General features: G+C 50.6%; 1 protein-coding gene across 6 annotated transcripts in view; it reads right to left on the bottom strand.

The window, feature by feature from the left end:
* Positions 1–22,487, bottom strand: part of IGFN1 (immunoglobulin like and fibronectin type III domain containing 1) — a 41,274-nt gene that overhangs the window by 1,233 nt on the left and 17,554 nt on the right. For 2 of the 6 annotated variants that reach the window (XM_051808478.1, XM_051808479.1), the window contains exons 10-24: positions 22,115–22,228; positions 20,204–20,375; positions 18,154–18,426; positions 13,699–17,049; positions 12,355–12,479; positions 11,272–11,413; positions 10,475–10,771; positions 9,584–9,883; positions 8,565–8,738; positions 6,993–7,121; positions 6,240–6,542; positions 4,434–4,522; positions 3,067–3,262; positions 1,486–1,785; positions 683–1,009 (exon numbers count right to left, since the gene is read on the bottom strand). In XM_051808478.1, coding sequence (XP_051664438.1) covers positions 683–1,009; positions 1,486–1,785; positions 3,067–3,262; positions 4,434–4,522; positions 6,240–6,542; positions 6,993–7,121; positions 8,565–8,738; positions 9,584–9,883; positions 10,475–10,771; positions 11,272–11,413; positions 12,355–12,479; positions 13,699–17,049; positions 18,154–18,426; positions 20,204–20,375; positions 22,115–22,228 — 6,292 coding nt within the window. The remainder of the gene's footprint in view (positions 1–682; positions 1,010–1,485; positions 1,786–3,066; positions 3,263–4,433; positions 4,523–6,239; positions 6,543–6,992; positions 7,122–8,564; positions 8,739–9,583; positions 9,884–10,474; positions 10,772–11,271; positions 11,414–12,354; positions 12,480–13,698; positions 17,050–18,153; positions 18,427–20,203; positions 20,376–22,114; positions 22,229–22,487) is intronic. The other 4 variants (XM_051808481.1, XM_051808480.1, XM_051808482.1 and 1 more) reach the window with 4 other exon arrangements.

The raw sequence follows: 22,487 nt of genomic DNA, 5'->3' as shown, positions 1-22,487 counted from the left end.
CTTACAGGGCCAAAAAGACCAATGTCTGCAAAAGGATGACAGGGATGGTGCCTGTGGGTCCCTTCCAACTTGGAATATTCTGGGAAATCTGGGGGTTTAACTGACCCGTTTCTCCACTCGTGTCATCCCACCAAGGGGTTTTGCATTAAAAGGAAAATATTTGGCTCAAAAGAAAGGATATTTCACTAGATACAATCACCAGCAATATTTATCCATAAGTTTATCCACCCTTAGTCAATCCCACTTCTCCTCCATTCCCATCAGGATCCCAGTGGCCCTCACCATGTCCCTCCCTTTCCTCCCTTCCCATTGCCTTTGGCCACCAAACCTTCCTTGTTCCCTCACTGCTCCCCCTCCACTTGCACATCTGCAGGATCTTTATTCTGCAGCTCCTTCACTGGGGATAAACCCAACCAAGATATTACCTCTTATCCAAGGAAAATGGGATTGTTCTTTCTAAAAAATTTGATCAGAGCCAACCCAAACCTCTGCCTCACATAGAAACCGAGTGGGTTTTTTCACATCTGCCTTTCAGTTTCTAGTTCTGTTCTGTTCTTAATCACTAAAAAGGTAATCAGGAGTTCAATAAAGCAGGAGGCTGCACGGGATCATTTTTGGGGCCCTGGGCAGCAAGGACACCCCTTGGCATCCCCCAGGGGAGGAAGAGCTCTGTGGATTTTACCTTTGATGGCGAGGAAGGCTCTGCTGGAGACACGACCCACTTCATTGGAGGCTTCCACCATGTATTCTCCTGCGTCCTGCTTGGTGACCCCCAGGATGACCAGGGAGCAGACTCCAAAGTCGTTTGTGCAGAAGTAGTTTGGATCCTTGGAGAGGTCTCTGTTGTCTTTGTACCAGGTGACTTTTGGGGGGGGGTGGCCCCCCACTGCACAGCTCATGTGACACTCACTGCCTGTCACCACCACGTGGGGCTTCAGCGGGACGAGGAACCTCGGGTGCTGGTTTTGGTTGACTCCCCTGTACCTCTGGGGTCTGACCCAGATCTCAGCTGTGAAAAACAAACAGCGACACACGAACACACCCTCGGGTCCAGCTCCCAGCAGGGAAGTTTGCAGGGCTGGTTTTCAGTCAGACACTGGGCTGCCAAGAGCCTGGAATTCCACACTGCAATTCCCAGAGATCCCGTGCACCCATGGACTGTAACCTGTGCTGCTTCTCACGTGACCCTGGATTTCACTTTGGAGCCACAAACTTTGGTTTCTGCAACACTTAATATGTTTTTCCAGGAATTAGTTTTGTGGTAGATTGCCACAATATAAGGGCTGGGAGTGAAGGGACTCTCTGCACAATGTCCCTGCAGAAAGGACAAAACTGGAATTCCTCAGGGTACCTCTAGGCATTCCTGTTCTGGGCAACTAAACATTCCTAGGAGGAGGGACCCATTTCAGGATGGGGTGTTAGAAACAATAAAAGAAACCAAGCACGACAACACACACAGAGAAATATCTGTAAAAGCTGTTTTACCCTTTGCCTTTCGAATCCTCCAAGGCTGCACGGTTTCAGATGGAGCACTGGCTCCCAGGCTGTTCTTGGCCACCACCCTGAAGTAATAATCCCTGCCTGGGATCACGCTGGTGAACGTGAACTTGTTGTTGTAGAGCAGGTCCCCCACCACGCACCACACGCCCTTCTGGGACTCCCGTTTCAGGACGGTGTAGTAGAGGTTCTTCTCCCACTTCTCAGATGCTGACGGTTCCCAGGTCACTGTCACTGTGCTGGGCACATTCTCTTCCAACCTCAGTGGTCCAGGAGGCTGTGGGATGTCTGTGAGGGGAGGGCAAATAATGTCACAGGGGTAGGGACAGTGGCACAGTACAGAACCCTAAAAACCTGGAGTCTATCCCATGGGGGCTCAGTAAAGATCCCGATCATTGGAAGGGGCAAATTCGATTCCTTCTCCAGCCACACAAGCACTTTTGCCATGAACTGAGCTGCTGCTGCAGAACATGGGCATTGCAGGGAGGAGAGGAGGGTGACAGAGCTGAGCTGCTGCTTCCCCCCTGGGGACACAGCTCTGAGAGCTGATCCAGCTGGGGCTCCATGTCCCACAGCCTGTGCTGACCCCCCTCAGGCTCTTCCAGAGAGCAGGAACTGCTCCTGGGGTTTGCAGTGTCTGTGTTTGGGACCTGGGCTGGCCCTTTCCAGCAGAGTCACTCTGGAAGTAGAGTTTTAGTCAGTGGATTGCTCTGTCCTGCAGACCAGTGATATCATGGTGTCCAGACTGAATCCCATGGAAAGTTGTTCCCTGGTTCTCCCTGTGCCTGAATGGCCAAACTGCATCACAGCTCACCCTGCCCAACTCAGCTTGGTGCCTGCTGCCTGTTCCCAGTAAATCACAGAATCCCAGACTGGTTTGGGTTGGAGGGACCTTAAAACTCATCTCATTCCATCCCTGCCATGGGCAGGGACACCTTCTGCTATCCCAGGTTGCTCCAACCTGGCCTTGGACACTTCCAGGGATGGGGCAGCCACAGTTTCTCTTGGCAACCTGTGCCAGGGCCCCCCACCCTCACAGGGAGGAATTCCTTCCCAATATCCCATCTATCCCTGTCCTCTGTCAATGTGAAGCCATTCCCTGTGTCCTGTCCCTCCATCCCTTGTCCCCAGTCCCTCTCCAGCTCTGCTGGAGCCCCTTTAGGCCCTGGAAGGGGCTCCAAGGTCTCCCTGAGTCCTTCTCTTCTCCAGGAGAACCCCCCCAGCTCTCCCAGCCTGGCTCCAGAGCAGAGGGGCTCCAGCCTTGGAGCATCCCTGTGGCCTCCTCTGGACTCTCTCCAGCAGCTCCACATCCCTGTGCTGTTGTTCCCAGGGCTGGAGCAGCTCTGCAGGGGGGTCTCACCTGAGGGGGCAGAAGGGCAGGATCCCCCTCCCCTGATGCCCACCATCCCTGTGGGACCGGCCCAGGGCACGGGGGGTTCTGGGCTGGGTCATGTCCAGCCTCTCCCCCACCAACACCCCACGTCCTTCCCCTCGGGGCTGCTCCCAGTCCCTTCCCCCAGCCTGGACTGAGGCTGGGAGTGCCTGGTGCCCACGGGGGGCAGGAGTTACCTGTGATTTGCACCTGGAAGCTGAAGGTCTCTCTCTTGCCCAGCCCGTTGAGCAGTTCCACGCTGTAGCAGCCGCTGTCCCCGAGCTCGGCTGCCCCGATCAGCAGCCGGGTGGAGCCATCCTGGGTTTTTACGGCAGCCCGGTCGGGAAGGGGGAGCCCGTCCTTCAACCAGAGCACCGCCGGCTCGGGAGAGCCCTGAAAGAACAGCAGAGTCACAGCCCACCTGCTTCACCTCCAGAGCGTGGCTGCACATCTGTGCTTTCGTTATCTCATCCCAAACGTGTCCCTGCACCACACAGGAAAGTCATGGCCAGGACACGGACCCGAGACGGATCCAAGAGCCCTGGTGTGCTCTGACCTTCCTTTGGAACCGTTTTCTTTCTCAGTGTCTTTAAAGATGTTTTTGCAGCAAAGTGTTCAGAACTATGTCAGCCAAAGTATTCTGCATCAAGAACAGATGCCATCAGGAATTAATATTTTCTGCTTTTTAAAAGAAGATCTGTTGGGTTTGGAAAGAAAAAACATCCTCAAAGCCTTTATTTCCCTTGTGCCATCTTTGGTCTCAGTTGTCCCAGAGATCAGGAGAAAGGTCAGCATATATCATATATATGTATTATATTATATAATATTATATAATTATATATAATTTTTACATATAATATATAATAAATATATAATATATAATATTATACAATATAAATATTCCAATATATTATATAATATATTTATATATATTTAATATATAATATTAATATTAATAGATAATTAATATACAATACAATATCAATATATTAATTAAATCAATATATCAATATATTAATGAAATCAATATATCAATATATTAATAAAAATTAACATATTATATTAATATATAGTATAACATTAATATATAGTATAATATATAATATATTGTTTATTTAATATTTATATTTTATAATACTATTTATTCCTATATAATTATATATACTAGTAAAATTTATTTAATCTATTATATATAAATATAATATTTAATATAAATGTTAACTAGAAATATATAATACAAAAATTAGTGATTTTTAAAGTCTGGCAGAGCAGCAGCAGATGCTGAGAGCGTTGCTGAGGTTGGATGGACAGCTCTGTGTCTCGTTTGCAGAGGTTAATGAGTGCCCACAGCCTCGTAAAACACCGATGCCAACAAGCGACAGCTGAATTTGTGCCGCTGTTTCCCTCGCCCAGAAAGCGCCCCCGGCACAGGCAGCCAAGGGCTTTGCCCGCTGTCTCGTAAACTGAATTCCATGGCAAGAAAAGAGTGGCTCAGTTTTCACGTCTGCCCCCGACTCCCAGCACAGGACCAGGCAGGGAATTCCCCAGTCCACGGAACACCTACCTCGAAGGGAATATTCACCCGGATGGGGTTTCCTGCTCTTACCACCAGGAGGTTTTTCACCGTGTCGTCGATCAGTAACCTGGGGGGAACTGGTAAACACAGGGGTTGCACTCAATAGTTGGACATCTACACCTTTCAAATTCCACTGCTATTTATCTATCACTGTGGGCAAAGGAGGGGAAACGACTTAAAAATACATTCACAGCAATCTCTGTGTTCGTGTGATGTCTGAATCATGGAGAAACTGGCCCTTTGACACTCTTCATCCCATCACAGGGATGATCTTTGGTGTTTAAATGGTGTCTGGAGACAAGGAAATTCCGAGGGACACTTACAAATTACACGTTCAACACAGAGCACAGAAAACCCACAGGAGACCAGCCAGAGTTTATTTCAAATAATATTATTTTAGTATTCAAAATATATATTTTTTTTAACCAATATAATATACTATTGTATTTAGTATTTTTCTTTAAATGCCAAATATAATAGTGTTAAATTATAGTTAGTGTTTCCACTACAAAACTGAAAAACCTGCTTCCCAGATGGACTTATTTTACCTATTTACTGATTGATTATAAAAGGAGTCTCCAGGCATAGCCCAAAAGTAGACAATTTCCCTTAGGCCCCAAGTTAAGGAAGATGAATCCCTCACAGAATTATCTCTTACTTCTGTAATTCTGCAACATTCCCAAGCAGCAGGGGAAAAAAAGGCAGAGCTACAGATTGTAAATCAAGATGGAAAAGTGGAAATGGTAAAAAACTTTCAAACTAGACAACTAAAAAGTAAAATAAAGTATCCAAAAAACAACCTAAAAATTGGGATTTAAGGGAACGAAATAAAATGCTTAGTTCCACAAGACTGTGTGAAAAGAGACTGAAAACTCTATTTTCCCTTAAAAGAGGTGGATAGGGATAAGGGATGTGGGGTTTCTGTCTGGTGACTGTGGTAAGGTTCTGCAAATATAAATATAAAAATATAAATCCAAAGAGAAGAGAGAGTTTTGGGGGTTCTTTTGTCCTCCTGAGTCTCCAACATGAGCCGAACGCTGTGCTCTGCACATCTGACATCGGGTAAATATTCAGAATTTCCTGGTGACGTGACCAGGTAACAGCAGAGTGCAGGGGAGACACGGAGTGCTCATCATCCTCCTGTCAGTCTGGGGTGTGAAGGAAGCTCATCCCCGTGTCCCACAGCCCTCTGTGCAGCCTGGACCTGGCTCCCCACCAAGGCCCCAGAGATCCACATCGAAATCCCCCCCTTACATGAAGGAAAGGGAAGAGGGGAAAAGGAACCAAAAGACCCGAAATAAACTGAGCTAAAGCAGTATATATATATATATATATACATATTTACACTTATATACCACTGTAAAAAAACCCATTTACATATAAGAAAGAGAAAACCCCAACACCCCGAAACCCAAACGGAAAAACCGATATAGGCAGATGTACACAGCTAGTAGAGAGCTAGCAAACAAAGGAATCTTCATACTTCCCTTGGGAAAGCAGAACTGCACCACCAGCCATCCCATCCCGAGGGGATGAAGTAACCATCTCCCAGGGCCCACGGCAAACCCCGGGAGCTCAGCGGGGCTGCCCCTCCTCTGCAACCCCAGTGAAGAGCTCTGACCTCTGACTAACTTCCTTCCCCCTTGTAGTAACACTTCTGCTTCTGTTCAGAGACAGAATGGAATACTGGGATACAGCCACTTTCCCGGTTTCGACCTGGTTGTCAGGAAGGCCTGGACCAAACCACCACCCCCCGGCTGCTCCCGTTCCCCCTGGCAGGAGCCCCCGACTCACCCGCCGGGGCCGCGGCCTCCGCGACGGCCTCGAGCTCCGCGGCCTCCCCGGGGCCGCTGTCGCTGAGGGCCCTCACACGCAGCAAGTACTTCTCCTTGGGCTGCAGGCCCTTGATGGTGCCCGTGGTGGCCTCTGCAGGGAGGGTGAGGCACTTGGTCCAGCTGGAGCCGTGGGAAGGCCTCATCTCCACCTCGTAGCCCTTCACTTCGTTCCCGTCCTTGACCTCGGGCCTGTTCCACGTCAGGGTCACGCTGGTGCTGTCACAGCTGCTCACTCTGAGCTCCTGCACTTGGCCCGGGGATTCTGGAGAGAGAAATTTTGTTGAAAGTATTTTTTCTAGGATTTCTGTTCCATCTTTTCAGTCACTTCCTGAGATTCCCTGGCGTTCTTGGAGAGCACTGGACACCCACCCTGTTGTCATGCCCACGCCTCGTCCTAGTTCTTGAAAGGTGGATCTTTGCTCCTGCCAGCCCTGCAGGACAACCCACAACACCCCCAACATGGCCTGCAGCCCATCCCGAGTCCTTCACACTGCACAGACCCCACACAGGGAGTCTGCCACACCTTCCCTTGGACATCCCACGGGAAATCCTTCTGCTCCTTCCTCGAGCTCATTCTCAACCCTGAAACATTCCCCAGCTATTTGATCTTTGTCTTCACACACTTTTACAGAGCATTTCAGAAGGTCTGTTCTCCACTAACCCCCCCAGTGTACGTTCAGCCACCCCAGAAGCAGAAGGACAGAGCACTCACTCGTGGGGTCCCGGGCAAAGACGGGCGGGGAGGGGTCGCTGGCATCTCCTGTGCCAGCAGCATTGACAGCTGCCACCCGAAACTCGTACTGCACACCCTTCTTGAGGCTGGTCACCTTCAGCTTCTTGTCTGCAGGAAGGAAAGGAGTGTGTTGGCTCGGCTGAGCTGCCCCCCAGCAGGAAAGGAGAGACAACGATGCTGGACCTCACTCCGGGTAGAATTATGGACTGAATCATTCTCAGGAGCTGTAAATGCTGTCATTGACTCCCCTGCCCTCCCCTATCCAAGTGCGTGTGTTCTTCTGGGATGTGTTCATTCAAAATCAAACAGCACTTGAATCACAGAATCACAGAATCATTTAGGGTGGAAAAGACCTCTGAGATCATCGAGTCTACCCTGTGCCTGATGCCCCCATTGTCCCCCAGCCCAGAGCACTCAGTGCCATGTCCAGTCCTTTCCTTGGATGACTCCAGGGGTGGGGACCCCATCACAGCCCTGGGCAGCCCCTGCCAATGCCTGACCACCCTTTCCAGGAAGAAATTCCTCCTGATGTCCAACCTGACCCTCCCCTGGCACAGCCTGAGGCCGTTCCCTCTCCTCCTGTCCCTTGTTCCCTGGGAGCAGAGCCCGACCCCCCCCGGCTCCCCCCTCCTGTCAGGGAGTTACAGAGCCAGAAGGTCCCCCCTGAGCCTCCTTTTCTCCAGGATGAGCCCCCCCAGCTCCCTCAGTTCTCCTGCTGCTCCAGACCCTTTCTAGCTCCCTCAGAGGTTCTCCAGCCCCTTCCCCAGCTCCCTCAGTTCTCCTGCTTCTCCAGCCCCTTCCCCAGCTCCGTCCCCTTCCCAGGACACGCTCCAGCCCCTCCATGTCTCTCTTGAGTTAGGTGGTGCAGAACTGGGCCCAGCACTCAGGGTGCAGCCTCAGCAGTGCTGCTGAGAGTTATTAAGTTAGGGATACAGGATGCATCCTGCTTTTCCTCAGGGGATGATCCTAAACCCTTCTATACCTGAGAAGTCCTAACTTGCCCCTAATAGAAGATGCTGCTATAGTCAAAGCACACTCTGGAGCTCAGACACATCACTTGGGTTTCTTTCTATTCCTTGCATTTATAAAGTCCTGTCTGTAGGACTAAGGACAATAGTTCTGCATGTGAAGTGAAAGCTTTAATTCCAGAAACTGGAGACATCAGAGGAGCTACATCCCAGGATGTAGCATGATCTTCTCTGTGCTCTTCTCCAGGTGCCTCCACACAACCTAGAAAAGACCCTAATCCTGCCCCCAGGCTCAGCTGGGTTTAAACCAAGAGCTGGCTTTGCTGTGGCACAGCCAGGAAACCTCAGCTGGGAGAAAAATGGAGTTGAGAGAAAACTCCAGAACACACCAGAGCTGAGAAAAATAGAAGGTAAAACTTCAGACAGGCTAAAATGGCTGCAACAGGGTGAGTCAGAAGCTCAAGAACTGCAGAGGAAAAACACCAGTGTGAAAAGGTGTGAGATCCCAAGCCATTCCTGAACCCAATTGAACTTTTTTACCTTGTCAAGTGTTCCAGACTGTTCCAGGATTTGGGATACTCACCTTTCACAGGCCCATTGGTGACTGGCAGCCAGGTCATGGTGCCCTTCTTGCGTTTCTGAACGATGTATCCCACGATTTGGGAAGTGCCAGTTTTACGAGGTGCTTTCCAGGATATTGTGACGGTGTCCCTGCTGGCACTGACAATCTCAGGGGGATCTGGGGCACCAGGGGAAGCTGGAAAGACATTAGGGTTCCATTATTAGCAGGTGTATTTTTATTGCAAGATAAAACAGTGTTCTGTGTCGTTTCTTCTTCCACTTTCCCCAAGGTATTCCCATGGATGTGCTTTGAAAACCTGGATCCAGCACAGACCTTGTTCCTGAGTTTTGATTTCACAAAAGACCTGCTGTCAGCAGGACTGACAATTCCACTGTCAGCCAGTGGAGTGAGGTGTGTCCTTCTTATGTGGTAGGAACAGTCAGCATCAGCCTTGCTTTTAGTGACAGAAACTGGGACCAGAATGGATTTTTTAACTCTCTGCTAAAGCTTTCAAAATACATAGTCAGTGTAGAAAGAACCAGAATATAGCATTGCTCTCTCTGTAGTACTGCATTTGTGCTCATGGCTAACCTGTTCTAGTATTTGAACTCATTGAAGGACAAAGAATATATTCAGTTGTTTGGAAACCAGGGGAATGGAGTGGTCATGCTACAAATGCTGCACCCACGGAGACACTGCTTTGCCCAGGAAGCTGAGAAAAGGCCTCACACGTTCCCTTTGTAGCCACACTGGGAAAAATTTCCTTTGATCCGGATGTGTTTTGCATTTCCCCTCTGGAATTGGTTTTCCAATTCAGGATGGAGCATTGCCAAGAAGGCAACTCCTCCTCAGCAGCACCAGAGCCTACAACAAACTGCTGCTCTTGCTGTGCAGCCTCCACAGGTTTGTGTGAAGACCTCACAGCCACCACTAGAGTTTAGATCTGCAGCAACACCCAAAATGCAGTGAGTGTTCTCTGATGTCAGCTTTGACAATGGATTTCCCAGCCTGAATTGTGAATTAGGAGAAGTTCTCCTCACCTTTGCCAGCCGCCTTCACTTCGCCCGACTCCAGCGCGTCGCTCGTCCCCTCCACGTTCACGGCCCTCACCCTGAAGTAGTAGCTCGTATCTTCTTCCACCTTGTTGGTGGTGAAGGTGGTGCAGCTCCTGGGGGTGTCTCCCAAGGTCTCCCAGTCGTTCTTGCCCGCCTGCTGCCTCTCCACAAGGTACCTCTGCACTGGTTTGCCCCCATCGTCCTTCGGGGGCTGCCACCGGATGGTGATGGCATTGGCAGAGCTCTCCACGACTTTGATGGGTCCTGCTGGTGGCTGTGGCTTGTCTGGAAAGATGGACAGAGGGATGATGAGTTGGCTCCAGACCCAGATGTGCTCCTGGGTTTGGAGCACACACTGGCTCTTGCTCAGCAGCTGCGAGACTGTTCCTGATGGCACAGCTGCAGGATGAGGGCTGGGCACTGAAATTGCCTCTTCCAAATATCCACTCTTCTAACTCTGATGGAAAGGGGGAGCCAGGCCCTTGCTCTCCCTGTTCCCATAAGCACTGCACCAAGTCAGCTTGATAACACAGGAAGAATGTCATTTCTGGTCTCCCAAGGGGGCCCAGACATCGATGGTAGGGCTGAATTTGGCCTTGACACCCCGTTTCAGATTTGCATGTTGAGCACAGTCCCATCTCCCATAGTCTCTCAGCGTTCCAAACTCAGCTGCTGAGGCTGGGAAAAACCAAACCAGACTTGTGCCACCTCATACTAAAGGGCAAGAAGCACGTCAGCAATCTTTCCTTGTAGCCTGATTTAGTGGCAAAATGCAGTCTTGTTCCTCTTGGAACACCCTGCAGCTCCAAATAAGATTGTCACCAGTGTCAGTGGGTTCCCTGCCTGAGCTCAGCAGTGGATTTATGGGGCTCTTACCTATGACCATGAGCTTTAAGTCGATCTCCAGGACTCCGCTGTCGTTCTTCAGCCTGACCTTGTAATCCCCACAGTCCCTCCTGTCGCAGCTGGGGATGGACAGCGTGGTGTGGGTGTCTGTTTTATCCACACGGATCCTGGTGTCATCTGCCAGCTCCATCTTGTCCTTGAGCCACGTGGCCCTGATGGGCAGACGGCCCTCGAAGGGGATCCTGAGCTTCACTGCCTGCCCGGCCTTGGCCACCGTGGGGACACTGCTCAGGTTCTTGAGGAGAACTTTGTCAACCTGTGGAGGGTCTGACCAGGAGATACAAAAAGTCATTAAAAACCACAATTCAGAGAGGACAAGGCTCGGAGGGAAGGGCTCAGGATGCTGCCAGGAACTCTGAGGATCTCACAACACTTGGACCTTCACTGGTTTTGTGCTCAGGGATTCACAAACTTGTGCTTCGCTACGGGATAATTATCAGGAGGTTTTGTGGTGTCACAAAAACCTTCCACTGGAGAAGGTTTCTCTTTAGCAACGCACTAAACACAAAGAATGAAGAACTGCTCTGATAAAGTGTTCTGTGCACCCCAAAATCTCTGAGTTACCAACAGGATCCATGTGGGAAGGCTCCCTAGTTAAATTTGTGAATACAAAATGCACCAACCTGTACAAAAACCATCTCTCAGTTATCTTGGAATTCTTTATAACAAAGTTATCTCCATAACCAACTACTGGTCTCTGATAAAACATATTACATTTAAAGCCCATCAAAGCTTACATCCTGCATTGGTGGTTTTAACAGACTCACCTTCAACAAAAATTGAAGCCTCAGTTTTCACATCTCCACCTTCAAACCTGTATTTCCCAGCATGAATGTCTTCAGCTTTGTTAATAATTAGTTTGTGGACTAGACCTTTCTTTTCAAACACAACTCCTTGCATGCTTGTCAACTACAAGGCAAAGGACAGAGACCCATGCTTTGAGAAAAAAAGGGAAAAAAGCAATCCCAACTGAAACTGAGATAAGCATTATCAACATACCCCCCACAAAGACTTGGTTTTTTTCAAAGATCAATTAAAAAAAATGTTAGATCAACCTCCAAGCTCTCTCTTTCTGTTCTTAATGACAAAACTTTTGATCAGTGCTTGAGTCTGACACCTCAGAAGTCCTACAATATCATCTGGATCCCACAGCTGGAATCACTCTTCAGCATTCTTTAGGAACATAGACTAAAGGATATAGAATATATCTATAGGATATGGATATGTGGTGGTGGTGATGGGTTCAAGATTGGATTTGATAATCTTAGAGGTCTTTTCCAACCTAAACAACCCTATAATTCTGTATGATGTCTGTGCTTGACCTCAAGCACTAATTTGAATGAACACTCTCCACGATATCCCTGCCTGAAAGATCCTTTGAGGATTCTTCCCTTGCTTTTGGCATTTTTCTCTCATTCACCCAGGAAAAGAAGGGTTGCATTGCAAGCAAGTGACCACACCATCTCCATCCTTGAAAAAGAATGGAAAACACAAAGCTGGCTGTAGTCAGCAAGAATGGGAATGTCTGGTAGCAGGAAGGGGGGGAAATCTTCCTGGGTTTCTATCAGGAAGCAGATGCCCCATCCCTGTAAGTGTTGGACGGGGCTGGGAGCAGCCTGGGCTAGTGGAAGGAGTCCCTGCCCCTGGCAGGGGGTGGGAACAAGATGGTCTTTGAGGTCCCTTCCAACCCAAATCGTCCTGGGATTCTGTGAGTCCGTGAATCTTTGCAGGGCCACGCTCCGGCTCAGCAGAGGGCAGAGGGAAGGACACCTTGGCACAGCACTTAGGGAGTGAAGGCAGAGAGCAGAGCACTGCTGACCAAAGGAAACAGTGAGTGGAAGGACACCCACCTTCAGCCCGTCTTTAAACCAGGTTCCTGTCACGTCCTCCTTGCTGACGGTGCAGGAGAGCTCGGCTGGCTCCCCCTTCACCACCCGGACCGTGGCCAGCTGCTTGTTGAGGTAACACCGGGGGACTGAACAGTCAGGGGGGAAAGGGGGAGAACAGGGACATGGACGTGCATGGGAAGAGAAAAGAGAGCTTTTTAAAACATGTGTCCTGTGGTCATGGCAGGCTTTTGTGCCCCACACTGTGGCCACCTGGGTACCCTCAGAAGGGACGTGCCAGCCTGGCCTGTTCATGGTACAGTCCCACCATCAACCCCCGGGCAACGGAGTCATCACAAATCACACTGTTCAGCTATGGATTTGCTGCTTTATGTCTGTGCTGATTGTCCTGGCTCCCTCTACAGCCAGTGGGGAAAAACAGGCTGTTCCAGGGTGTGGATATCCTGCTTCACCATCCTCTTCCTCTGCACTGACCAGACACGGGGCTGCCATGGGGGTTCCCCCAAACAGCCCCGGGAATATTGTTCTCCACCCCCATATTCCTCTTTCCCTTTCCAAGTTCTTCTCCATTAACAACCTCATCCCCTCTCTAATAAACACCCCTTGAACTCCAATTTTGTCTTACTTCCTTATTCATATTTTGTTTGCCTTGATAGTTCCTAATTTGTCAGCAATCCCATTAGGTGAATATTCCCCTTTGGTTACACATTTGAAATTCCTAATTTCTACAATTTTCACATCATCATCTTGCTAGTGGAGCCACAGGTCTTACTCAAACAGCTACAAACACATTACTCCCCTTTTACTATATCAGCACCTTATTATTTCTGATGTTACAAGAGAAAAGAGCTCTTTACATTATATAATCCAGTATAAGCAGGCACTTTACATTAGGCCTGATCAAATAGAACCAAATAGAAGCAAAGAATTACCCCCAGAACTTGGAAAACCACAGTTCTTTGCACTAGACGTTAGAAAAAATAAGTTTTAAATTAGCAACAAGTTTTAAATTACAACAATATCAAAGAAACACGATGATATTCCTTGAAACTTTACGGGAATCGGTCGGTTCCACGTGGATGTGAAACGTATTTGAATGAACAGATGAGACCCGATTTAGACCATTTCAGCAAGGATCATTTAAATATTGAAGGCAATTTGATCAGAGCAAGTCGTGTAAGATAAACAGCAAATCAGTGGGAGAATTAGGAAGGGATCACAACCAAATTTCTACACAGAGCTCTGTTTGTCTGGCCCATAAAATTCCATTTCTTTGCAGGACCAGGAACGTGAGTGTCCAAATGCAAAGCCCAGGAGTCACCAAGGAGCCACTGCACCACCACGTACCTTTGAGATCATCCAGGCAGGACCGTCTCTTCTGGGCTGTACTTTCTGTGTTGGTTGGGAGATCCTTTGCTTTAACATCCAGGTCAGGTTCCTCGTTCCTCTGGCTTGCTGGGGCAAGCCCACCAAAGAGAGCTGACATCTGGTCATGACTGGGTGGACCTTGACCAAAACCACCTGAACTGCTCCCATCAGCAGGTCTGTTCCAGGATTTGCTCCCTGCCCCTCCAAAGGTGGAATCTCTGCCATAAAGGGAGCCCAACTGGCCTAAATCTCTGCCCTCACCCCAGACATCTCCTTGACCTGACAGTGACCCTCTGTCACCAACTGAACCTTGGTTCCCTGATCCTCTGCCATCACTGGCAATGCCCTTTCCATATTCACTACCTGGTCCACCACCACCTCCCACACCTCCTTTACCAAGGAATGAATCCCTTCCATCCCCTCCCAACCTCCCACCAGCTCCTGCACCAGCCCAGGCTCCAGCTGATCCCACATCCTTGCCGTAGGGAGATCCAGCGCCCCACACTGCAGAGCCACCCACACCCCCCCCTTCCACGGAAAAGTTCTCTCCTCCTGCTCCCCCTGGATATCCCGGAGCTCTGCCCAGCCCACCATCCCTGCCATGCTGAGATCCCATCGCTCCCTCACCTCCAAAGGGAAAAGGAGCAGCTCCTGCCACAGCCCCAGCCTGGAGACCATCCATTCCATAGGGAGACACAACTCCTGCACCACCAGCAACACCAACACCAGCTCCAGCTGGGACACCATCCTTCCCATAGGGAGCCCCAACTCCCCCTGCACCAGCTACACCAGCCTCACCAGCCCCACCAGCCCCAGCTGGGAGACCATCCTTCCCATAGGGAGACACAACTCCTGCAGCACCAGCAATACCACCACCACCAGCTCCAGCTGGGAGACCATCCTTTCCACAGAGAGCTCCAACTCCCCCTGCACCACCAGCACCACCAACCCCTGCTCCAGCCAGGACACCATCCTTTCCATAGAGAGCCCCAACCCCCCCTGCACCAGCTGCACCAACCCCACCAGCACCACCAGCCCCAGCTGCAAGACCATCTATTCCATAGGGAGAACCAACTCCCCCTGCACCAGCACCACCAGCACCAGCCCCAGCTGGAAGACCATCCTTTCCATAGGGAGACCCAAATGCCCCTACACCAGCACCACCAACACCAGCACCACCAACACCAGCTCCAACTGGAAGACCATCCTTTCCAAAGGGAGCTGCAACTCCCCCTGCACCAGCACCACCAATACCAGCTCCAGCTGGGAGACCATCCTTTCCATATGGAGATCCAACTCCCCCTGCACCAGCAGCACCTGCTCCAGCTGGGAAACCATCAATTCCATATGGAGCTCCAACACCTCCCACACCACCACCTGGAGCTCCACCAATGCTTGGTCCAGCCAGGACACCATCCTTTCCATAGGGAGCCCCAATTCCCCCTGCACCAGCTACACCAGCACCACCAGTACCAGCCCCACCAGGGACACCAGAGAGAGCTCCAACTCCCCCTGCACCAGCTACACCAGCACCACCAAAACCTGCTCCCACTGGGAGACCATTCTTTCCATAGGGAGCCTCAAATCCCCCTACACCAGCCCCACCAACTCCTGCTCCAGCTGGGAGACCATCCTTTCCATAGGGAGCCCCAAATCCCCCTGCACCAGCACCACCAGCAGCACCAACCCCTGCTCCCACTGGGAGACCATCCTTTCCATAGGGACCCCCACCTCCCCCTGCACCAGCAGCACCTGCTCCAGCTGGGAAACCATCCATTCCATAAGGAGACCCAACACCTCCAAAGCCACCACCTGCAGCTCCACCAGTGCCTGCACCAGCAGGGAGGCCATCTTTTCCATATGGATACCCAAACTCCCCTGCACCAGCAGCACCAGCACCACCAACACCAGCTCCAGCTGGAAGACCATCCTTTCCATAGGGAGAACCAAATCCCCCTGCCCCAGCTACACCAGCAGCACCAACACCTGCTCCAACTGGGAGACCATCCTTCCCATACAAAGATCCAACACCTCCAAAGCCACCACCTTCAGCTCCACCAACACCTGGTCCAGCAGGGATGCCATCTTTTCCATATGGATACCCAAGTGGCCCTGCACCAGCACCACCAGTACCACCAGCACCAGCCCCAGCTGGGAGACCATCCTTTCCATAGGGAGCCCCAAATCCCCCTGCACCAGCACCACCAACCCCAGCTCCAGCAGGGATGCCATCCTTTCCATAGGGAGCCCCAAATCCCCCTGCACCTGAACCACCAGCACCACCAGCCCCTGCTCCAAGTGGCCGACCATCTGGACCATAGAAAGCCTCCATTTCTCCTACAGAACTGCCACCTGCACCAGGTAGAGCCCCATCTCCACTTGGAAGGCCACCTGGGCCATACAGCGAGCCAGACCTGCCCCCCTGACCCAACTGAGCACTGGCATGAGGTGCCAGGCCATCCTTGCCATAGGGAGCCCCTGTTTGTCCCTGTCTGTTTATCCCTGCTCCGTTCATGTCACCCCCAGTCAGATCACCACCCTTGCCATGGTGGGACCCCATTCCTCTTGCAGGCTCTGCAGCACTCCCCCACGCTGCAGCCCCTGGGCCAGCCCTGCTGAACAGATCCCCCACACCATCTCCCACTCTGCCTGAACCAGGACTGAGCCCATCTGGCACAGAACTTCCATCAGTGGCACCAAATCTCCCAACACCCCCAAAGCCAGCTCTGGAACTGGGATCACCTAAATTCCCATCCTTGTCATACTGAGAGCCCAAACCTTCTCCACCATCCATGTCCATGTGACCAGCACCCAGCACACCCTCTCCTCTGCCAGCCACAGAATCCCATCCCCCTGCTCCTCCTGCTCCATCCCCAGGACCTTCCCTGCCTGGCACAGAGTCCATGCCGTGCACAGGCCTTAATCCACCTTTGCCTCCTAAGCCTTTTAATCCAAAGATGCTGCCATCATTTGTCACTGAGTCTCCATCTAGATCTGCTCCAGAAAACTGCCCAGGCCCCATCCCTCCGTTTATGTGGGTTTTGCGGAGCCCCTCTTTTCCCAAAAATATGTGGCTTCCATCATCAGTATCCATGGAGTGGCCTTGGCCACTGCCTTGGCCTCTGTCCTGGCTGCTGCCTTGACCCTTCCTGTACCAGCCCTTTTCTTCCTCGCCGGTGTCCATGGCATGACCTTCGTCCCCGGCACGTTCCTGGCGCCGAAGTTTCCTCGCCCTTTCGTTGTCTGCCATCGTTTCCTTCAGCCACTCAGATGTCTCCCTTTCGATTGTTTCAATTCCTTCCTCATCCGGTCTCTTCTTCCCTTTGGCATCTGCGTTGAAGTTGCATTGTTTGATTGGAGCAGACAGAATTTACAGAAAAAGAGGGGGGGAACAAAGAACAGATGATCAATAGGTCACCTATTGCATCAGTGGCCAAAGAAAATGTGTAAGCAATTTTATAATTTAATTTTAGGATACAGACACATAATACATTTAAATAAATTTAAATTCATTTCAAATTCTGAATTTTTTCAGTGTCACATTCAGACAATGAAAAGTTAATTAGAGACAATTATTTTTATTTAAAACACAACTTTTTTTAGTGGAACACGGTTGTTATAACAAACAAACAAACAAGACAAAACTGAGAGAAAAACAAATTTCCAGCATGACAGGTCTGATTTAGAGGGGCTTAGATTGTATCTGGAACTCATTAGTTCCTTTTGCCTTCTTCCTGACCCCATGCCTGCTGTAGTGTGGTCCCAGTGACAGCTTCCTCAAAAACATGTGGTGAGATATGGAGCAGTTTTTGATAACAGAGAACATTGTAGGTGTGCAGCAATAAGCCAATAGGATTTGTCAGGATTAATTAAAAAGAGAAAAATTGGTCTCATTTGAAGAGGAAAGGGGGTCTAACCAGACCTTCATTTTCCCAAATAGAATTTAGAATCACAGAATCCCAGAACGGTTTGGGTTGGAAGGGACCTTAAAGCTCATCCAGTCCCACCCCCTGCCACAGGCAGGGACACCTTCTGCTATCCCAGGTTGCTCCAACCTGGCCTTGGACACTTCCAGGGATCCAGGAGCAGCCACAGCTTCTCTGGGCAACTGTACCAGGGCCTCCCCACCCTCACAGGGAGGAATTCCTTCCCAATATTCCATCCAACCCTGCCCTCTGTCACAATGAAGCCATCCCCCCTTGTCCTGTCCCTCCATCCCTTGTCCCCAGTCCCTCTCCAGCTCTCCTGGAGCCCCTTTAGGCCCTGGAAGGGGCTCTAAAGTCACCCCAGAGCCTCAACACCCCCCACTCTATCATCCATGACTGAGGAACCAGAGGCTCAACAACTGATTTCTCAGCATGGGAACATCTCCCCGGACAACGAGGCAGCGAGAGGAACGTTCCCGTGTCCCACCCCAGCCCCCCCGGCACTCACACTCCACGAGCAGCCAGGCGCTGGAGGAGCCCTGCCCCGCCTCCAGCGTGTACATCCCGCTGTCCGCGGGCTCCACGTTCCTGATGAGGAGCTGGTGGGTGAGGCCGTCGGGCGACACGGAGATGTGGTGCCTCGGGCCGGCCCGCAGGGCGTGTGTCTTGTGCAGCCAGGCGGGCCGGTGGCAGGGGCTGCGCAGGACGCAGCGGAACTCGGCGTCCCCCTGCTCGGGGCAGCGCACGTCGCGGAGCGGCTGCTGGAACCGCGCGGGGATGGCTGCGAGGGGAAACCAGAGCTGTCGGTGCCGAAAAACTCGGCGGGGAGGACTGCTCAGAGACCTTGCGTCCTTTGAGCAGCCGGGTATCTGCTGTGATGCCTCAGGGTCCTTTTGATTTTTCTGATTTTTATAAGTTTTAGAAGCAGTTCTGTAGTAAATGTAGGTCTTAGAACCAGCTGCATTTATTCCCTTACCCTTACCACAGTAGATACACATTCCCCAACCCTCTTACCCCATTCCATGCTCCCCACATCAATTACCCCCCTAAATTCCATTAGAATATTTAGACTTCCCTTCAAGGTAGGTCTCTCCTGTTTAAGAACATCTAATCCCTGGCCTGAGCCACAAGGTACAGTCAAGAACTGTGTGACTGTGTGCCCTCCATACTCCCAGGAAGACCGAGGTGATGAAGAAAAGGGTCTCAAAAAGACCCCAGACCCAACTCCCAAGGGGTGGGCTGGGGGTGGACGAGGGTGAAAGCTGGGGGGTGGATAAAATCCGGGATTGGACAGACAGCGTTATAAAATTGTAACACTGGATCGGAGCTGCACATCTTGTAACCTCAGTGCCCGAGAGGCACCCTTAAACCCCTTTCTTACCTTACCTCCATATTAAGTTGCCTCCGAGTTTTTTTTCCTCCCTGAGTTTTCTTTAGGCAACAGTTGCAAAGCCAGGCTGGGAGCGAGGCAGGCGGCCCTGCACAGACTCGCTCAAGGGCACCACACAAATCAAGGGGTTTGTACGATTTTACACATGTGATTACTGGCATATTCATATGACTACAACATCTATCTGTACATATTCATGACAGGCAGAGTCCAGGTGGAGCTCAGGGAGGTGCTTCTCCTGGCACTGAATTTCGGGGGTACATCCAGCCTTCGGCCTCAAGCTGGGGGTCGTCTTCTCACCTTTCTTGCTCTGACCTTCTTACCTTTCCACGGGTCTTGCCCTAACTACTGAAGCTTGCAGAAAGGCTCCAAGCCCTTTCCTCCTATTCAAATGTCCACCTTATCCTAATTTATTACCCCCAGGTTCATTGTACACCGTTTCTAGCATTGTTCTGGGTTTAGGTCCAGTGAACAGAACAGAACAGCTCTGAGCAGCAGAACAAGTGCTGGGGGGGCTTTTCTTAGCAGGCCCAAATATCTCAGTTAACTCTTCCAGGCCTGGCCTTTGTTTCACTATGGAAAGGCAACAGCTCATTCTGTCCTCCCAGGAAAAGCTCGTTGCAGCTCAGGGAAGGAAGAACAGAGGGTTGTGGTGCCCGTGAGCGTTGGTTTAATGGGAAAAAGGGAACACAGAGATGTGATCCTGCAACCAATTCTGCAGGATGGACCAGCAGAAAAGTGGATTTTTGTGTCATTATCTTCTGAGACATTTATCCCACACGTCATTGATGTGCTGACAGTTTGTAGTCATCAATGTATTCCTGCAGCACAATGCTTGGATTGAGTTATATCATTATTATTCTGAGCTTACAGAAGGAAACTGTAGCATGGGGAAGTTGAGGAATGTGCTCACTGTCATCCACAAGTCAGAGCCAAACTGGTTCTTGAACCTAGACTTAGTCCTTTGGACTGCAAATGCAGCACCTAAATCACATAATCACCCTCCTGCTCTTTTTCACCTCTGCCATACAGGGAGCCCTTATTTGGCAACATCAAGCCAGTCAGTCCTCTGTGGCTGTCAGGAGTTACTGCTGAGCTTTGCATTTTCTCCCAGACAAAATTTTCAAGTAAAAAAAATAACCTTTTGTTACAGTTGTACATCACACACCTTCAGCATCCAGCTCAGTGGAGAAAACAGGGACGTCCTCCACCCTGACCTGGTACACGCCTGCATCCTCTGGCTGCAGGTCGTTGATGATGAAGTGGTACCTCCTCCCAATCCTCCTCAGGCAGTGCTTCCTGTACTCATCCCCCGTCCCGTAGCGGAGCCGCTGCCCGTCCTGGGGAGAGGGGGAGTGTTCCCACACAGGCAGAGCTCACCTGTGCCAGGCACTCAGACTCACAGAATCCCAGGATGTGCTGAGCTGGGAGGGACCCACAAGGATCATCCAGTCCAACCCCCAGCCCTGCACAGGCCCAGCCCCAAGAGTCACCCCCTGTGCCCCAGAGGATCATCCAAACCCTCCTGGAGCTCTGGCAGCCTTGGGGCTGTGCCCACTGCCCTGGGGAGCCTGGGCAGTGCCAACCAGCCTCTGGGGGAAGAACCTTTGCCTGAGATCCAACCTGAGCCTGCCCTGACACAGCTCCAGCCATTCCCTGGCTGCTGTCCCTGGTCCCCCCAGAGCAGAGCTCAGTCCCTGCCCCTCCTCTGCCCCTGCCCAGGCAGTTGGAACTGCACTGAGGTCTCCCCTCAGTCTCCTCTGCTCCAGCTGAACACACCAAGTGCCCTCAATGTCCTCACACGGCTTCAAATCAAGGCCCTTCTCCACTTTCATGTCCCTCCTTTGGACACTCTCTATTGGTTTCATATCTTCCTCACAGTGTTGTGACCAAAACTGCCACAATATTCCATGTGAGGCCAGCCCAGAGCAGAGCACAAATCAGGGCAAATTGGTGCTACAATCCCCTCATTGATACAAATGAGTAACTGCAGAGAAGTCTCCACTCTGCTCCTGCTGACAGTGGTCAGGGCTCATTGCTTGTGCAACATCTGTGCATAAAGTCCTGCACAGAACAGAGCACCAGACCCTCAAACTGGGCAGAACAGCAGCTCTTTGCTGGCCCACATAAGGGTTTGAGGCTTAACTAATGCACAGTCACAGTAACTGCAAAGACAAAGTGCTTTCTTTGCTCAAATTTCAGCATCCTCACAGGTGGAGAAGCAGGAGAGTTCCCTTTCTGGAACACGACTGGGTTACATTCTCTACACTGTGGCTCAGAGACTTCATGTCATACCTTTGATTCAGAAGTTCATGGTTAGTCTGATCTCTCCAATGAATCCTGATTTCCCCTGTGTTAGAGCCACTAACCACAGTTTGACTGGAATTTAACTTCCAGAGACACATGCACGGCCCTGAGCACCCGGGGATCACACTGGAGGAACTACACATCTAAATGGGAGATTTTACTGCCTTGACATTTCCTTTCATGGAAGGGAGTTATAGTGGAATAACTTTAGAAAGGGAATAAAATTTATATGAAACTGCAGGATTTCTGCAGCCTGAAAGACTCTGTTAGGACAAGGGGTGATGGTTTTAAACCAAAGGAGGGTCAATTTAGATCAGATACAAGAAAGTAGATTTTTACAGTGAGGGTGGGGAGGCCCTGGTACAGGTTGCCCAGAGAAGCTGTGGCTGTCCCTGGATCCCTGGAAGTGTCCAAGGCCAGTTGGACGGGGCTTGAGATAGTGGGATAGTGGAAGTTGTCCCTGCCCGTGGCAGGGGGTTGGACTAGTTGGCCTTTTAAAGGTCCCTTCCAACTCCAGCTGTTCTATGAACCCCTTCTCACTGGCAGAGCTCTTGCCAAGGATGTCAGTGACTGACTGTGTGCCCTGTGCTTGGATTTACAAACCCCAGGGGATGTTCACCCCCAAAGACTGCACCCACCAACACTCCTCCCTAACCCAGGGCTCTGCCAAGGACAGACAACTTGATTTGCTCTCCCCACTGCTCAGCAGATGAAGCATTTTCTGCAGGAGACTCCAGTGGCTGCTCTGACCAGCTGCCCCCCTGCCCCTCACCTTGAGCAGATACACGTTGCTGTTTTTGTTTTTCAGCTCCATCTCCAGGCTGAACGTGGCGTTTCCCTCCTTGTCGACTTTGATGTGTTCCAAGTTTTTGATACTGTGAATTAACTGCAAAGGAAAATCAAAGAACCTCGTAAATGGTAAAGCTGCTGTGACAGAAGTTCCTAAGCTGTTGAATTAATGTGAAATCTACTGTTTATCTGCAGATAAAGAGCTACCTCTAAGGTTATGTGTGCAGAAGATGTTTTTGTGAGCTTCCATGGTTTCCTCCTGCACACAAATTGTATTTTACATGCTGCCTCTTGATCATTCACACACTGTCCAGGCAGGTTTCTACATGCCCCTGTATGTCAAGGTCAATTTTGAC

This window comes from Manacus candei, unplaced genomic scaffold (assembly GCF_025592945.1).
Source record: "Manacus candei isolate 608988 ecotype Guabito, Panama unplaced genomic scaffold, ASM2559294v1 h1tg000073l, whole genome shotgun sequence".
NCBI classification, from domain to species: domain Eukaryota; kingdom Metazoa; phylum Chordata; class Aves; order Passeriformes; family Pipridae; genus Manacus; species Manacus candei.
Note: the sequence above shows the minus strand (reverse complement) of the source record. Positions and strands in the feature narration are given on the sequence as shown.